Here is a 17290-nt window from a genome sequence, read left to right as displayed (position 1 = left end):
AAGTGATATTAGACAGTATATGTATTTTTCTCTTTCTGACTTGCTTTACTCTGAATGACTGTCTTTAGGTGCATCCAAGTCTCTGCAGATGGTACATTTTCATTTTTTATGGCTCAGTAATATTCTGCTGTATATATGACCATGTCTTCTTTATCCATTTCTCTGTTGGTGGACATTTAGGTTGCTTCCATGTTCTTGAAATTCTTTAAGATTTAGAACTAAGAAAAAAAAAAAAAATCCCTGTGCTGATGCTTTTTGTATTAAGCAAACTGCTTAACTTCTCTGAGCTTCAATTTCCTTATCACTAAAATCAGAATTGTTATGTTTCAGATTTGCTGGGAAAATTAAAGTAATATATATGAAAAACATGTGGCATAGGATCACTGATTGCTATTTTGTTGTTATTTTAGGCAACTTGGAAAACATTAAACAGTTGTCTCTGAGCCCTTGAAGGTTCATATTTCTTCAGAGAGGGACACTCCTGGGTCTGCAGGTGCTTCTGCACTTCCTCACTGTTAACAAGATGGTCCTTACTGTTTCCCAAGAGCAGTTTCTTCACCCTTGCCTTTTCCCTTCTTTAAAGCTGCGTTAAATAAAAACGATTTAATATAAAAGTTATAGAGATTTTATAGAACACAAGGTCACGAAATACAGATTGATCTTGCAGTGAACTAGAACTGGAAAGCTGTCAGCAACCAAATTAGCTTCTCTGCATTTCTGCTGTTTTTTTCTTTCTGTAGATCAGAGGTTGACTTTTTGGGGGGGGGGTAAAGGTCAAGTTAGTATATATTTTAAGCTTTGTGGCTTTATACCGTCTTTGTTGCAATTACTTAACTCTGAAGTTCTATGAAAGAACCACAGAAGATACATAACAAGTGGCTGTGTTCTATACAGCTTTATTTACAAAAAGGGACAGAGGGTGGATTTGTCCCATGGGTCGTAGTTTGCTGACCTGTGCTGCAGACTTCTGTAGATAAGCCCCAATTACATATCCAATTACGTATCTGTAATTGGAGCCAGTCTGCAGAAGCCTGCAGCACAGGACCATGCAGGAAACCTGGATTTGATCCTTGGGTAGGGAAGTTCCCCTGGAGAAGGGAATGGCTACCTACTCTAGTACTCTTGCCTGGAAAATCCCCTGAAGAGAGGAGCCTGGTGGGCAAACTGTCTGTGGGGTCACAAAGAGTCATATACGACTGAGCAACTAACACTTTCACTTTTCACATATCTGTAATCCATTGTAGTAGCCTCCAGATGGCACTGTCAGCCTCCAAGTTCATATCACCTAGTGAGTGAATTCCTAGATTCCTGTGAAAAGAAGTCTGACACCCACACCCCTCCTTAGAGCTGGAGACGGGACTGTGGTAGTTTCTTCTGAGAAGAGGGCACAAAGGGTTTGTTCCGTGAGCAGCTCTAAGAGAAAGAAAGGTATAGGAATGGGCTGGGTGTGCACCCAAAGGTACTGCATAGGCCCAGGAAGATCACCGGTTTATTCTGCTTTTATCTCTTATAATCTGAATCAGATTCAAGTAAAAAACTAACCATAGTGCATATTTTCAAGCTTAAATTTTGTCAAGCAGCAATAATCTCTAGATGCCTGTTCACACTCTAATAATTATTGTGGAATTTACACTTGTTTTCCTTTCTTTTGTGTGTAGGAAATCTGTCATAACCTAGGAGTTTGCTACATTTATCTGAAACAGTTTGACAAGGTAATCTGTGGTGGTGGTGGGTGAGTAGTTGGCTGGGGATTTCACTGAGGATACATTTTTTACACAGGTCCCATGGATCATGTTGTATTATTCCTACTGCTTGCAGAGACTTTTAGAAGTAAAAAATGGAAGTTCCATATACATTTACCCCCATTTTTATTCTCATTTGTCACTATTCATCTGGTTTTTTCCCCCCTGCTTTTAACAAGAAAGTGACAACTTCTAGAAATAGAGGAAATGGCAATCTCATCCCTTTCTTCCTCTCTTTTTTTCCATACCTTAATTTTCCAGAATAGAAACACAAATGTTCAATAAAATTTAAATATAAAAAAGTGGATGTGGAAGTCTTAAAAGTGTAATTATGGCCAAGTGAGCTATCTTACATTTCAGTTTTCAGGTCATTGGAAATGAATTTTTAATCTTAAGTAGTTTGATGTGAGAGTTTAGTTTTTAAGGTTATTTTCCATGTGAGATTTTTATATATCATTGTGATTAGGCTGTAGTGCCCAAGACTCTTATAATCAGATACAACTTTTGAGCTTATTCTGGTACTCAGATAAAGGGAAAAAATGTATATATCTTAACTGAGGGGTAGACCAAATTATTGAGAACTCTCAAAGTTAATAAAAGTGGGGTTGGTTAGTTTCCTTCATAATTCTCCCACTTAGTGACTGAAGTTTTATTTTCTTTTCTCTAGTGCTGACAGGACTGAGAACCTGAATTAGTTGATACTCATTTGATAATGTTTAATATGTACCAGTTTGTAAACTGAAGCAATCTAATCAATCCCTTGGGGTTCTTAAAAAACAACAACTGTACATCAGCAGTTGAGGTGTGAGAATAACTTTTGCTCTTCTGAGATATATAAAAACAATTAATACCTGTATCTGTGCAAATAAAATATACATATTTAGTCGATTAGGTTTTCTGGGCAGATGGCTCTTCAGTGTTACATACTTGGTTAGGAGCTTTTTCTCTTCAGAGAAACTTTAAGCAAGTACATATCTGCTGCTGCTGCTAAGTCGCTTCAGTCGTGTCCGACTCCATGCGACCCCATAGACGGCAGCCCACCAGGCTCCCCTGTCCCTGGGATTCTCCAGGCAAGAACACTGGAGTCGGTTGCCATTTCCTTCTCCAATGCATGAAAGTAAAACGTGAAAGTGAAGTCGCTCAGTCGTGTCCGACTCCTAGCGACCCCATGGACTGCAGCCTACCAGGCTCCTCCATCCATGGGATTTTCCAGACAAGAGTACTGGATTGGGGTGCCATTGCCTTCTCCTAAGTACATATCTATTCATGGGCTTATTCTGAGCCAAGAGAGAGCTGGATTTGGTTTTTGGTCAGAACTGAACTGAGGAGGGAGGAAGAGAATTATATTTAGATTTTACTGTAAAGCTAACAGGCTAAGCAAATACAGTAGCTGGCATTTATATAAATACTTGTTGAATCAGTGAAGGACTAAACAGCCTTTATCATCATCTACAAGATAAGCTCTAACAGAGTGAGGAGTTTTCTGTTAGCTTTGGTATACTAGTACCCACTTTCACTTTTCACTTTCATGCATTGGAGAAGGAAATGGCAGCCCACTCCAGTGTTCTTGCCTGGAGAATGCCAGGGACGGGGGAGCCTGGTGGGCTGCCGTCTCTGGGGTCGCACAGAGTCGGACACGACTGAAGCAACTTAGCAGCAGCAGAGCAATAGGCACTTGATGATATCTACTGAATGAATAAATGAACATTCATTCATTTATCCAATTACTGGTGAGGAAAGTGAAGTCCCCCCTGGAGAAGGGTGTGCAGTTGGTCAGCAGTGCAGCTGGGGTCAAGTTTGGGGCAGTACTCTCTATGTACCATGATATCCCTCTTGACATATGGAATATGAGTCATGGGAATGGATATCAAAAAGCAGAAAACACTCAAAAAGGTTAATCCTCTTGTACAAGCCCCCCAAGTGGCACTAGCGGTGGACATTTCATGTTTCCAGCTGTCCTCTGAGCACAGTTTGGGTATGTTTTGGGACATTTGCTGAAATGTGATGTTCCTACTTGAGTAGAGCGGGAGCTCTTTCTTTACATTAGCTATACGGAGTCATTGTCCTTTCCTGGTGGTGATTTGGTTCTCTTTACTCTGTCAATCTTGTTAGGCACAAGACCAGCTGCACAATGCCCTGCATCTTAACAGACATGATCTGACTTACATAATGCTGGGCAAGATCTTCTTGCTGAAGGGAGACTTGGACAAGGCCATTGAAATCTACAAGAAAGCAGTGGAGTAAGTGTTGGTTCCTAAACAAAAATGGGAGCAGACGTGCTCTCCCATGCCTGAGAGAGGACGTGTGTGACTGGTTACACATTGTGTGAGTTCTGTGAGTTAGGGTGAATGTTAAGCTAAAGTATAGAGCTCCCAGTGCCTTAAATAAGGACGACTTAGGTTTCTTTTTCACCTGTCAGTGTGGCTGGTCCTGGGCAGCTCTCTGCTCCACAAGGTCAGTCAGGGATCCAGGTTCCTCCCATGTTAAGCCATCATTCCACAGGTTGTTGCCCAACCCCTGTTGATAATGGAACTGACTAGCGTTCCCAGTGTGGTATTCTGTTTCTCCTTTCTAGGGAATCTTATCTTTTCTGCCTAGATCTTGTCTGGTTTAAGTGGGATAGCTGTAACAAAATGCCTTTGTCTCATTTGTTTGGTCACTTGATAGAATTCGTCATCTGTGGTTCAAGGCCACAAAGTCTGTTATTCCTGATAACAAGACTTTGGACTAAATTTAGATTTCTGTTGTTAATTACTCCTGTCTTCTACCATGATAGTAACTTTTCTGGTTACATTAGTCACAACAACGCTGCTTCTGGAATTTTTTTCATATTTTATATCTAAAAAGATATAAAAAATCCTTTGGTTTGTTAGGCTGCAAGAAAGACTTCTGTCATCTATGTTTACAGGGACAAGTAGGTAGGAGCCCATGTAGCCATATGTTTAATCTTTGTGGTGCTGAGTGGAAGCCTTGACCCCTGACCCCTGCATTCAAGAAACTGGCTCTTTGAGCTTAGCTTACATTAATTACATTAGCTCACACATTCTTCCTGTGTCTGGCTAAGGACTTAAGTCAATGAAATCCTCAAATGAGAATTTGGAGGACAGCTGAGCATTTGGAGCCTTACTGAGGTGATAGAAACCATTGTTTATGGCCCACAGCTTCAGAGACAGTAGTCATGTTTTGGTGGGGGGCAGGACGCCACTAGAATCATGGAAATTACCTACTTGGTTGGGGAGAGGAAGGTGATCAGAATGGGAATTTTGGGCAGAAAGTGAAGAGCAAATACTTAGTTGAACTGAGTAAGCTCTGTCTGGCCAGCTCAGGCCTCCCCAGGCAGGGGCTTTGCCCCTGTGACTCTGGTCTCCCCATAGGTAACCTGCATCCTACCTCATTCCTTAGAAGCAGGAGATGTTCTTCACCTTTGCCATTTTCACTGTTGAAACTGTCTAATGATCCTGTAGTCAGATCATCTCAGCTCAGTGTTGCTTTTGTTTTGTGACAAAGACATGCCGGTGAGGGATTGGAAAGGCAGACAATCTTTTATTTAAGCCAGTGTTTACTCCACAAAGCCAATGGCCAGTTCTTTCCTAGAGCTGGTATGTGTCTTTCTTCTTTAGTTTGGCTGTTTAGTGTGACTTTTTGTTTAATGTGGAGAGCACAGCATCAGGGGCCTTGGGATCCTAAATTACCCAGGAAATAATTATGCTGGCTGGCATTGTGAGTGCAGTGAGAACAACAAAATCTCACAAGAGGGAAGCAGCTAAAATCGTGTGTGTTCTAGACCGACTTGGTTTATAGAGCATTATTCTTGAACTCTATTAGTGTAATTAAGACTTTGGCACAAAATAGTCCATAGGTTCTGAGGACTTTGGCTGTAAGCAAAGGTCCTGAGGAAGGAGTCTAGGTTCTAAGTCCCATTTCTGTCTTGTTGAGCAGTCCTCCCTATAGGCGGGTTGACGTACTCTTGGAGGAAATTCCCAATGCCTTTGAGAGTTCTTACGGGAGCGGGTGGTGCGGTTACTGCACGTGTCAATATCACTCAGACACGTCGTGTTTCCCTCTGAGCGTCTCTTGTGTCGCAGGTTCTCACCAGAAAATACAGAACTTCTTACAACTTTAGGATTACTCTACCTACAGGTAAGAGGGCTTTGCTTATCCATGCACTGCTGTTAGAAATGCTTTTGGGGACTTCCCTGGTGGTCCAGTGGTTGGGATTCCATGCTATTACTGCAGGGGACACAGGTTCAATCCTGGTCAGGGAACTAAGATCCTGCAAGCCACACAGCCAAAAAAGAAAAAAACACTTGTGTGTGTTATGGTTTTCCTGCATTTTTACTTTAACACAATTTACTAAAGGTCATAAGCAGCACATAAACTTTACTCTGCACTTGATACCCTTTGTCTGCTAAAGGAATGAACTTAATTTTCAGCATGCAAATCAGAAGCAAATACACCTGTTTGAGCCTAGTTCTTACCCAACCAAAGAAAGAACATGTATGAGAAACAACTTGTGGTCAGGGAGACTGGCATTTTGTGGTGGAAGTACTGTGGTGGTATTAGGGCTTTGGGGCAAAGGCCGCTTCTGTTGTTCCTTCTTCCCAGCCAGGTTAGGGTTAGAGAAGGCAAAGCACTGTCTAGGATAAAATCCTGCCTCCAGCTCTGCCTCTGTCGTGTCCTTGTTTGTTTCACTTTTCTCTAAGGAGCTTAACCCTGGGCCTTCCTGGGCTTTGGCTTGGGAGTTTGGCCCCAGGGGAGAGGAGGCTCACCAGCCTGCTTCCTGCCAAGAGTCCTCAGTGTGTGGCAGCACCAGTGTGGCAGAGATGGTTCCTGGCAGATAGCTACTTTGACCTTATTAGGGAACAAATCAATGAAGTAAGAGGGAAGAGAAATGTGGGGCCCTTAGTTTCCTTTTTTTAAAATTTGGTATCTATAGCTTTTGTCAGAAGAACCCAGAAAAGTCAGGGTGTATCTGTTGAGGGTGTGGTTGGCCAGACTCCCTAACGCCATCTCCCCTGATGTAATTCTCTGGTTTGCTTTTTTCCAAGCTCGGCATTTACCAGAAGGCATTTGAACATCTTGGAAATACACTAACTTACGACCCTACCAACTACAAGGTATTGCTGGCTGTCAAAACCCCAGCGCCTTCACACACAGGTGGTCCCACTGCTCCTTGAGGTGATCTAGCCCTAGAATGCATTTCAAATATCCAAGAAAGTACTTATTGTCAGTGCCCTGCTGCTTATCTTCTTAAAGAGCACATCTGTCATAATGGGCCTGTAACTTACACAGACAGCAGAACTGCAGTGAAGTTGTATGTGTTACTTAGGAAAGTAGCAGAGCCTCCACATGCTGAAATGACCTGCAGCTTCCTGATGAGCCCGAGACGACAACTCTTGTCCAGTTATGACTTTGGGATGAGACGATCATTGTGTGGATGAGTCATTGTGGGAGCTGCAGCAAAACAGGCTTGTTGTTAAGGGTAAAGACTCAGTCCTTTCTTGGAAGTCATATTAGCCTGCCTGAGAGACATGGAAAGCTGGACTGAGGAAGTCTAAAGCTGACTCACCATCTGCCCGGTGGCAGAAGGAGCTGCATTTTTAGAGGCCAGCGACAGGTGCACTTGAGTCGTCTAGAGCTCTTGGTGTCTACCAGGCAGGGGCTGCAGGGCTAAAGGTGGTTTTTACTTAAAGGACCCTGATACTCTAAGGTAGTGACTTCCTGGCTACAAGTAGGAACAAAAGAGCTAGGTAGTCAGAGACTTTTCTTTATTACAGCAAAGAGCCATAGTGTGGGGCGTGAGAGTGTTCCTCTTGAGTGTTTGTTCCAGCAGCTGTGGATGGATAGGTCCCTGGAAGATGCTTTTCAGTCCCACCAGTGTTGATGGGCCTACTGAGTATCTAGATTCAGGAAGGCGTACTTCACTCCAACAGCCTTTTGGTAATGACTAAATTACAAACTTTCCATGTTTTCAGGCCATCTTGGCAGCAGGCAGCATGATGCAGACCCACGGGGACTTTGATGTTGCCCTCACCAAATACAAAGTTGTAGCGTGTGCTGTTATAGAAAGCCCTCCACTCTGGAATAACATCGGAATGTGCTTCTTTGGCAAGAAGAAATATGTGGCAGTGAGTGTCTTCTCCTTTTGCCTTCATAGTTACTGGGTCTGCTGAGCTTGCCCCAGACCTCACTGAGTGCCCCCTCCCTCCTCCAGGCCATCAGCTGCCTGAAACGAGCCAACTACCTGGCGCCTTTAGATTGGAAGATTCTCTATAATTTGGGCCTTGTCCACTTGACTATGCAGCAGTACGCTTCCGCTTTCCATTTCCTCAGCGCAGCCATCAACTTCCAGCCGAAGATGGGGGAGCTCTACATGCTCTTGGCTGGTAAGAGACATTTATGTGGAGCAGCCCTCTGCAGTCTGTAGTGAGGGAAAACGGAATTAGAATCATGGCAGGCCAGTAGTTAAATATCCCACAGAAGCCATTCCCTTGCAGATCCCATAGGTATCTGGATGACTGTCCTAGAGTCTGAAGAAAACGAAACAGAAAGAGGACAGAGCACCTGGTTGCTTCTCGGGGGCATTTCACTCAGAGGCCAGCAGGTTAAATAAGGTTCATATGTAGTTCATCTTTTAACAGTGGTGTTCCCTTGGCTTGACAGTTCATATATTGAGTCCAACCATGTTCTTAGTTATCATTAAGTGTTAAGATCGTAGGCTTTAGGTATCATCAGGTGTTAAGATTCTGCCTCTAGTACTTACCCTTAGCTGTATCTCATAGGGTTGATGAGAGGATTACATGATTAGATAATCAGTGAATGTTAACTTGGTTTTGCTGTCACTACATGTCTTTTATTGTTGTTAGTGTAACTGGGGGATATTTCTCCTTATACTAAATTCACTACATGTTTAATCTAAGAGCAGTTTCCATGTTCTCACTGACAGTTTTCAGGTGTTTTTTTTTTTTTTTTTTTGGTCATTACTGTGGGGTTCTATATAAGTAAATCGAGTGGTGGTTATTTGGGGGCTGTCTGAATACAAAGATAGCCCAGTCATAAAGGGATACAGGATTGTAAGCAAATTACTGTACTGTAGGGCATAAGCAGTAATTCTGTAACACAGTAGAGATGGTCTTCACACTGAGTTTTGAAAGATAAACTGCAATTCAGTGGCACAGAATGGCTGAGAAGCCCCTGAGGAAAGGCATGCAGCCATGAATGTGCAGGCTGCACCCAGCAGGTAGTGGCGATAGTGTGGTAGAGCGAGCATAGTAGGAGATAGGTCAGTATGGAGGGCTGTGAGTGCAGCACAGGGACTATGCTGTTTCCCAACTGTATTCCTGGATCTCCTCTAGTGTCTGGAGAAAGTAGATGAATGGTTGTGGGGGAAGTGGAGTGGGCTTCCAGGGCAGCTCTGTTATTGTCTGGTTTATAGATCAAGCTTCCAGAAAATACTGATTTAAAAAGGGAGAGTATTCTGTTGCTAAAGCAGTGAGGATTCTTGAGTAGGACAGTGACGCTGTCAGATCTGTTAACGAGATCCTGGCAGCACTGTGGCAGGTAGATGGAGGCAGGTGGGACAGTGTCCCCAGGGAACAAAATGGAAAGCCTGACATGACTAAAGCCAGGGCATTGTCACTAAAGACACTAAAAAAGGAATGCATGGAACCTGGCGATGGATTAACTGGAGAGGGGGCTGTTGAAGATGACACTAGGAATCCAAGCTGAGTGGCTGAGCAGACGGTGGTGCTAGGAGCTGAGAGGGTGCAGTAAGAGTTACATGTAGGGGCTGAATGAACTGCAGTCTGGAAACATGTCCTGTGTTTTCATGCTGGGGGCTCTTCAGCCATAACATTCACTCTCTCTGTTGCAGTGGCTCTGACCAATCTGGAGGATTCAGAGAATGCCAAGAGAGCCTATGAAGAAGCAGTCCGCCTTGATAAGTAAGCTGCCCTGCTGAGGATGGTGTCGGGGGGCTAGACTCTGCAAAGCCATGAGGTGGCGCCAGGGCCCCGGTGCTTGCTCTCATGTGCCTTTGTGCACAGCAGGTCTGTGTGTGGAAGGACGTGGCCCCTGAGCACAAGGGCCCAGCAGGACCCGGCGCTGGCTCTGCGAGACCTTGCTGTGGAATGGGGAGCTCTCTATTGCACTAGTTCTGTTTCTGTAGAATGATAAGGATCTATTCTAAATGGCCATTTGTTGCAAAGCCCCAGCTCCATAGCGTCCCTGTCTGTCTGTGCAGGTGTAACCCTTTAGTAAACCTGAACTATGCTGTGCTGCTGTATAACCAGGGTGAGAAGAGGGACGCCCTGGCCCAGTATCAGGAGATGGAGAAGAAAGTCAACCTACTCAAGTACAGTAGCTCTCTGGAATTTGATCCGGAGGTAAGTCTTAAATCCAAGAGTCATTAAGCAAGCTGTCAGGAGACTTTTGAATCAAGCCCAAATAATCCAGATATAATGTATGTTTACACCTGTTTTGGCTTTGATGTTCCTAGCAGCATGAATTCTTAAATTAAGGACAGCTTGAGAAAAAACTTTTCCTAAAAGAAAATAGTAAGAGGAAATTCAGGCTTACTGAGTTGTATCTATTATTGGTAATACAACTCATTTGAGTTGAGATCTGTGTGTCTTTGTAGCTTCCTCCCACTTCTCCCCACATAGAAAAGGCAGGAATTTAGTCCATTAATGCACCAAACTTAAATTGTTGGGTTTTTAGAGCCTTTAAAGAATTTCCATGCCATCCACTCAAGACAGTGTGTTCTTTGCTGTTTAAGAACCATTTCTTTGCAATCAGTACTTCCTCCCTCAAACGGTAGCAGACACTATGTCAGCTAACCTTGCCTGCCTGCTAAAGGCCTCAGATGAGGCTTGTCTCTGCTTGTCATACCTGTGACTTTTTTTTTTTTGCTTCCTTCCCGCATGGACACAAGATGGTGGAGGTAGCCCAGAAGCTGGGAGCCGCTCTACAAGTCGGGGAGGCACTGGTCTGGACCAAACCAGTTAAAGATCCCAAATCAAAGCACCAGACTGCTTCAACCAGTAAAGCTGCCGGTTTCCAGCAGCCTCTGGGCTCTAATCAAGCCCTAGGACAGGCAATGTCTTCAGCAGCCACATGCAGGAAGCTCTCCTCAGGTGGGAAGCTACACACAGCTATGGAGACCCATGGCGACAGCCACATGTGCCTGCAAAGAGATTACAGCTTTGAGTGAGGCTTGCGCTTTTCAGACTCATAACACGTCCAGTGTAGTACTGCCCAGAAGGGGAAAAAAGCCCAAGGGTGTCCAAACTGTCACTTATTTTCTCAAGGCCATTTGTGTAAAAGTTCCCAGCTATTGGCAGACTTAGTTGGATGGTCAAGACACTGGGTATTCACGATATGCAGGTTTAGAAATACATTATGGTACCTTTGTTATGTAGTCTTGTTTAATTTTCACTGCCTTATCACGAGTCAGCATGGCACAGGTAACGAATGATTTCTTTTATAAGGTCAGTGAAGGCACACCTGACTGACTTTATCAAGTTATGGTCTTCCTTCACAGCTGCACAGATACGCCACAGTCCTACTAATCCCAGAAAATAAGCTTCAAGAAGAAAAATCTTCTTGATTTTTGATTTTAACTTCTTTTTGATTTCTTCTGGAACCAGGCTACTGAGAATTCACGCTGTTTGTTTTGTTACTAGGTGCTGGAGGAACATCCCAGCTCACAAAGCCACCATCCCTTCCTCTGGAGCCAGAGCCCACTGTGGAAGCACAACCCACGGAAGCATCAGCACAAACCAGAGAAAAGTAGGTGTAGGATGACCCCAGAGCTGGGCTTGCTTTGGCGAGGACCCACCAGATTAGGGAAGGTCCCATGACACAGGCAGCATGGAGGCCGGCACGTCCGAGAACGTGTTAATGATCACCAGGAGCCAGAAGCCTTCACAGCCCCTGGCTGCCCCGTGAGCTAGGAGAGGACTTACCTCCTGCTGACTGAGCCCTTTGTGGAAGAAAAGTCTGAGACAGACCTCTGCTGTCATGACAAAGTCTTGGCTTAGCTGAGGTGATTCTTGGGCTGTGTGGTAGGTACATTGGCCACCAAGGCAAACACAAATCTTGAATTAATAATCCAGTTCTAATAGTAGAAATTCAGAAGATGAAAAAAAAGCTCTTTAAATTGTGGCCCAGTCTATTGAGTATCCCAGCTGCACTTGCCCAGAAGAATCCAGAAAAAGTCCCTATAGCTTGTTCTTGAGCAAGGTCAGAGTGCAGAGCCAGATCATGTCAGTATGAAAAGGGAGAAAGGGCTGGTCTGGGATCAGCACCAAGGATTGGGGGGGGGAAAAAGGAGCTTCTTAACTGAGGAGGTTTTAGACATTCAGTGATACCACTGACCAGATGCTAGTAATACATTATCTATATATCCTTTTCAGAATAAAGATTATGTATCATCCCTTTGGGAAAAGTTGTTATTAATGTGTAAAGGATCACAATAAAATGTTTCTGGAAGAACCTTGTATTGGCCCAGTCTTGGGGCTTCTGGATTTCTAGTTTCTCTGTTAAGAAAGGAGCTATTCTGATTTCTAGTATGGTTGTTACTCATGTCATCACAGTTAGAAAAATGAGGCTACATACACAAGCACAGATATAGACATGGTTTTAGATGGCTCAGATTAGAGGCAAGAACGAACTAGCAGTGGGAAAAGTGCCCTTCTTACTGAATAATGTTAGTACAAAACAAGGTAGAAGTCTGGAATGTATGATTACGATGATTATTTTGTTCTTAAGGAAAAAAATCACCATTGTCTGATAGTTGAATGGTTCACAATGGACCAGTCCTCCCACAGACAACAAATAGTAACCAGTAGGTAAATATAAAATACTTCCTTGGTTTAATTTTTTAAAAATACCTAACTATTCCAAGTAAAAATTATATATATTAAGCCTCATATATAATGTCATAAAGATTTTTATATTTTACACAATGTGATACAAAACTAATTCTAAATAGTTTGTAAAAAGTTAACGCTGTATATATTACAATCCTTAGAGCAGCCATTTGAAAGAAGCATAGCTCAAAAGATAGTAGAGAAGGGGGGAAAAAACAGAACAAAGAGAAAACAAATAGCAAACTCAATCCAGTCATATCAATAAAATGTAACTAGGCTAAACAGTTAAAAAGCAGAGAATGATAAAAAAAAAAAACCTCATACTATATTAATGTCAGATAAAGTAGAGTTCAAAGTCAGGGGTGTTACCAGAAATAGGGGCATTTCATAATGATAAAAAGTCAGTTCAGTAGAAAAACAATCATAAACATGTATGTACCTAACGTTACTTCACAAGACATTAAGTAAAAATTGACAGAATGAAATCCATATACTTGCATGTTAGCGATTTTTCTTTTAGCATTTGATAGACAAGTGTAAAAGAACATATTGGCTAGCTTGACCTAATTAAACGCTATAAGCAAGAAGTATAGAAAATGCATTCTTTGCAAGTACACACAGTACGTTTAGCAAGACAGACCAAATGCTGGGCCAGAAAACAAGTCTCAAAAGTCAACAGGTTGAAATTTACAGAATATGTTCTCAATACACAGTGTAATTACATTAGAAATTAAAAGGAACATAACTATTACAGAAAACAACATATTTGGAAATTAAACATATGCTTGGAATAACTCATAAGGAAGAAATCAAAGAGAAACTAGTTTGAACTGAATAATGAAAACAAAATTTGCAGGGTTCAGCTAGGAACTATGCTTATAAGGAATCTTACAGCTGTAAATGCTTCTATCGTAGCAAACAATTGTTGATAAAGGTTTCTACCTTAAGCTAAAAACAAAGCAAAATAAACCCATTTCAGGAATTATTAAAGAATAAAAAGCCAAAAGTTTTACCAAAAAATGCATATGCAGAAAGTCGACAAATCCCTATCAATAGCTAAACTGATAAAAAAGAGACAAATTACCAATATCAAGAATGGAAGATGGGATAGCATTATAAAGAGACTACAAGACATGAAAAAGAGAAAGGAATGTTACAAGGAATTTTATGACAATAAAACTGGCAACTTGGATGCAACAGACCAAAACTGAAACAAGATGAAATGTGAAGCCTTAAGGCCTGTCAAAGAAATTGAATCTATAAATCAAAAGCTACCCTTTAAGCAAACTGCTGGCTCAGATGATTTCACCAGTGGATTCTAATAAATCCAATCTTACAAAAATTGTTAGAAGACAGGATTGAGAACTTCCCATTATGCCATAAAGAAAACAAAAATCTACAGATTGAGAATATATTCTAGAAGAATAGATTCACAAAATACATCTGACAAAGGACATATCCAGAAACTATTAAAAAAAACAACTACAACTCAGTGATGAAAACTATTGGGTTGGTGAAAAAGTTTGAGTTTTCCTGTAAGAATAACCCAAACAACAACATACACAACCCAACTGAAAAAAAAAAAAAAATAGGCAAAAAATTTGGATACCTCACAAAGATATATGGCCATATATACTGGCCACATATGAATGGCCAGTAAGCACATGAAAACATGCCCATTGTCTTATCATCAGGGAAATGCAAAGTAAAACCACAAAGAAGTACCACTTGGGACACATCAGGTACACATCAGAATGGCTAAAATCAGACACAACTCCAAATGTCGGCAAGAACAAGAAGCAAACAGAATTGTCATCCATCACTGGGGGTGTAAAATGGTCCATCCACTTTGGAGAAAGCTCTGTACCCGTCCCATGATATATCTCCAACCCAGCAATTCTACGCCAATGGAGTAGAATTTTTACTCAAAAGTAAAAATGATTTTTACCCAAGAGAAAGAAAAATGTCCACACAGACTTGATAACATTCATAAAAGTTGCAAGTGGAAACACTGTATTCACAATACTTTGTAGCCACAAAAAGCAACAAACTACATACATCATCATCTCAAAACCACCTGAATGAGAAGAGCTGCATAGGCTACAGTAATTAAAACTATGGTGCTGGCACAAAAACAGAAATCTAGATCAATGGAATAGGATGGAAAGCAAAGAAATAAACCGGTGCACTTATGGCCAAGTAATCAACAAAGGAGGCAAGAATATACAATGGACATGGCAGTCTCTTCAAATGGTGCTGAGAAAACCAGACAGCTACATGGAAAAGAATGAAAACATTCTCTAACATGGTTATACAAAAATAAAACTCAAAATAGACTAAAGACCTATATGTAAGACTGAATACTATAAAATTTCTAGAGGAAAACATAAGCAGAACACTCTTTGATAAATTGCAGCAAGACCTTTTTGGATCTCTAAAGTAATGAAAATAAACACAACCTAATTAAACTTAATGGCTTTTGCACTGCAAAGGAAACCATAAAAAGACGAAGAATGGGAGAAAGGATTTGCAGACAATGCAGCCAACAAGGGATTAATTTCCAGAATATACCAATGCTCGATATTTTTTAAAAAATCTAAAAAACAGGCAGAAGACCTAAATAGACATTTCTCCAAAGAAGATGAACAGACGGCCAAAAGGCACACGAAAAGATTCTCAACATCACTAATTAAGAGAAATGCAAATCAAAACTAAAATGAGGTATCAACTCACACCAGTCAGAATAGTATAATGTCAAAAAGTCTACAAATAACAAATGCTGGTAAGGATGTGGAGAAAAGAACCCTTCTACACTGCTGGTGGGAATGCAATTGGTGGAGCTGCTATGGAGAACTACGGAGGTTCCTTTTCATTGCTGTTCATGGGGTTCTCAAAGCAAGAATACTGAAGTGGTTTGCCATTCCCTTTCTCCAGTGGACCACGTTTTGTCAGGACGATTTTCTACCATGACCCGTCCATCTTGGGTGGCCCTACACGGCATGGCTCATAAGTTTCATTGGGTTAGACAAGGCTGTGGTCCATGTGACCAGACTGGTTTTCTGTGATTGTGGTTTTCAGTCTGTCTGTCCTCTGACGGAAAAGGATAAGAAGGCTTATGGAAGCTTCCTGATGGGAAAGACTGACTGAGGGGAAAATGGGTGTTCTGGTGGGCGGGGCCATGCTCAGTAAATTTTTAATCCAATTTTCTGTTGATGGGTGGGGCTGTGTTCCCTCCCTATTATTTACCTGGGGCCAAACTGCTGGGCCAAACTCCCACATTGAAGGTCAGGAAGGGCAGTGGTGAGGAGATAACCCTCGTCCAAGGTAAGGAGCAATGGCTGTGCTTTGCTGGAGCAGCCATGAAGAGATACCCCACACCCAAGGTAAGAGAAACCCAAGTAAGACGGTAGGTGTTGCAAGAGGGCATCAGAGGGCAAACACGCTGAAACCATACTCACAGAAAACTAGTCAATCTAATCACACTAGGACCACAGCCTTGTCTAACTCAATGAAACTAAGCCATGCCCGTGGGGCAACCCAAGACGGGCGGGTCATGGTGGAGAGGTCTGACAGAATGTGGTCCACTGGAGAAGGGAATGGCAAACCACTGCAGTATTCTTGCTTCGAGAACCCCATGAACAGTATGAAAAGGCAAAATGACAGGATACTGAAAGAGAAACTCCCCAGGTCAGTAGGTGCCCAATATGCTACTGGAGATGAGTGGAGAAATAACTCCAGAAAGAATGAAAGGATGGAGCCAAAGCAAAAAGAATACCCAGCTGTGGATGTGACTGGTGATAGAAGCAAGGTCCGATGCTGTAAAGAGCAATATTACATAGGAACCTGGAATGTCAGGTCCATGAATCAAGGCAAATTGGAAGTGGTCAAACAGGAGATGGCAAGAGTGAATGTTGACATTCTAGGAATCAGCAAACTCAAATGGACAGGAATGGGTGAATTTAACTCAGATGACCATTATATCTACTACTGCGGGCAGGAATCCCTCAGAAAAAATGGAGTGGCCATCATGGTTAACAAAAGAGTCCGAAATGCAGTACTTGGATGCAATCTCAAAAACAAAAGAATGATCTCTGTCCATTTCCAAGGCAAACCATTCAATATCACAGTAATCCAAGTTTATGCCCCAACCAGTAACGCTGAAGAAGCTGAACGGTTCTATGAAGACCTACAAGACCTTTTAGAACTTACACCCAAAAAAGATGTCCTTTTCATTATAGGGGACTGGAATGCAAAAGTAGGAAGTCAAGAAACACCTGGATTAACAGGCAAATTTGGCCTTGGAATATGGAATGAAGCAGGGCAAAGAGTTTGCCAAGAAATGCACTGGTCATAACAAACACCCTCTTCCAACAACACAAGAGAAGACTACACATGGACATCACCAGATGGTCAACACCGAAATCAGATTGATTATATTCTTTGCAGCCAAAGATGGAGAAGCTCTATACTATAGTCAGCAAAAACAAGACCAGGAGCTGACTGTGGCTCAGACCATGAACTCATTGCTAAATTCAGACTCAAATTGAAGAAAGTAGGGAAAACCACTAGACCATTAAGGTATGACCTAAATCAAATCCCTTATGATTATACAGTGGAAGTGAGAAATAGATTTAAGGGCCTAGATCTGATAGATAGAGTGCCTGATGAACCATGGAA

The 17290-nt window shown here is 42.1% G+C and overlaps 1 protein-coding gene across 6 annotated transcripts in view; it reads left to right on the top strand.

Moving 5' to 3' along the window:
- Positions 1-12236, top strand: part of BBS4 (Bardet-Biedl syndrome 4) — a 48096-nt gene extending 35860 nt beyond the window's left edge. For all 6 annotated transcript variants that reach the window (XM_010831386.1, XM_010831384.1, XM_010831381.1 and 3 more), the window contains 10 exons: positions 1659-1712; positions 3855-3982; positions 5828-5882; positions 6791-6859; positions 7718-7870; positions 7957-8128; positions 9616-9685; positions 9985-10126; positions 10675-10876; positions 11426-12236. In XM_010831386.1, coding sequence (XP_010829688.1) covers positions 1659-1712; positions 3855-3982; positions 5828-5882; positions 6791-6859; positions 7718-7870; positions 7957-8128; positions 9616-9685; positions 9985-10126; positions 10675-10876; positions 11426-11535 — 1155 coding nt within the window. In that variant the 3' untranslated portion in view covers positions 11536-12236. The remainder of the gene's footprint in view (positions 1-1658; positions 1713-3854; positions 3983-5827; positions 5883-6790; positions 6860-7717; positions 7871-7956; positions 8129-9615; positions 9686-9984; positions 10127-10674; positions 10877-11425) is intronic.
- The last annotated feature ends 5054 nt before the right edge of the window (positions 12237-17290 follow it).

The sequence above is a fragment of the Bison bison genome, unplaced genomic scaffold (genome assembly GCF_000754665.1).
Source record: "Bison bison bison isolate TAMUID 2011002044 unplaced genomic scaffold, Bison_UMD1.0 scf7180017864526, whole genome shotgun sequence".
In the NCBI taxonomy this organism is placed as follows: domain Eukaryota; kingdom Metazoa; phylum Chordata; class Mammalia; order Artiodactyla; family Bovidae; genus Bison; species Bison bison.
This window is presented reverse-complemented; position numbering and strand designations above follow the sequence as displayed.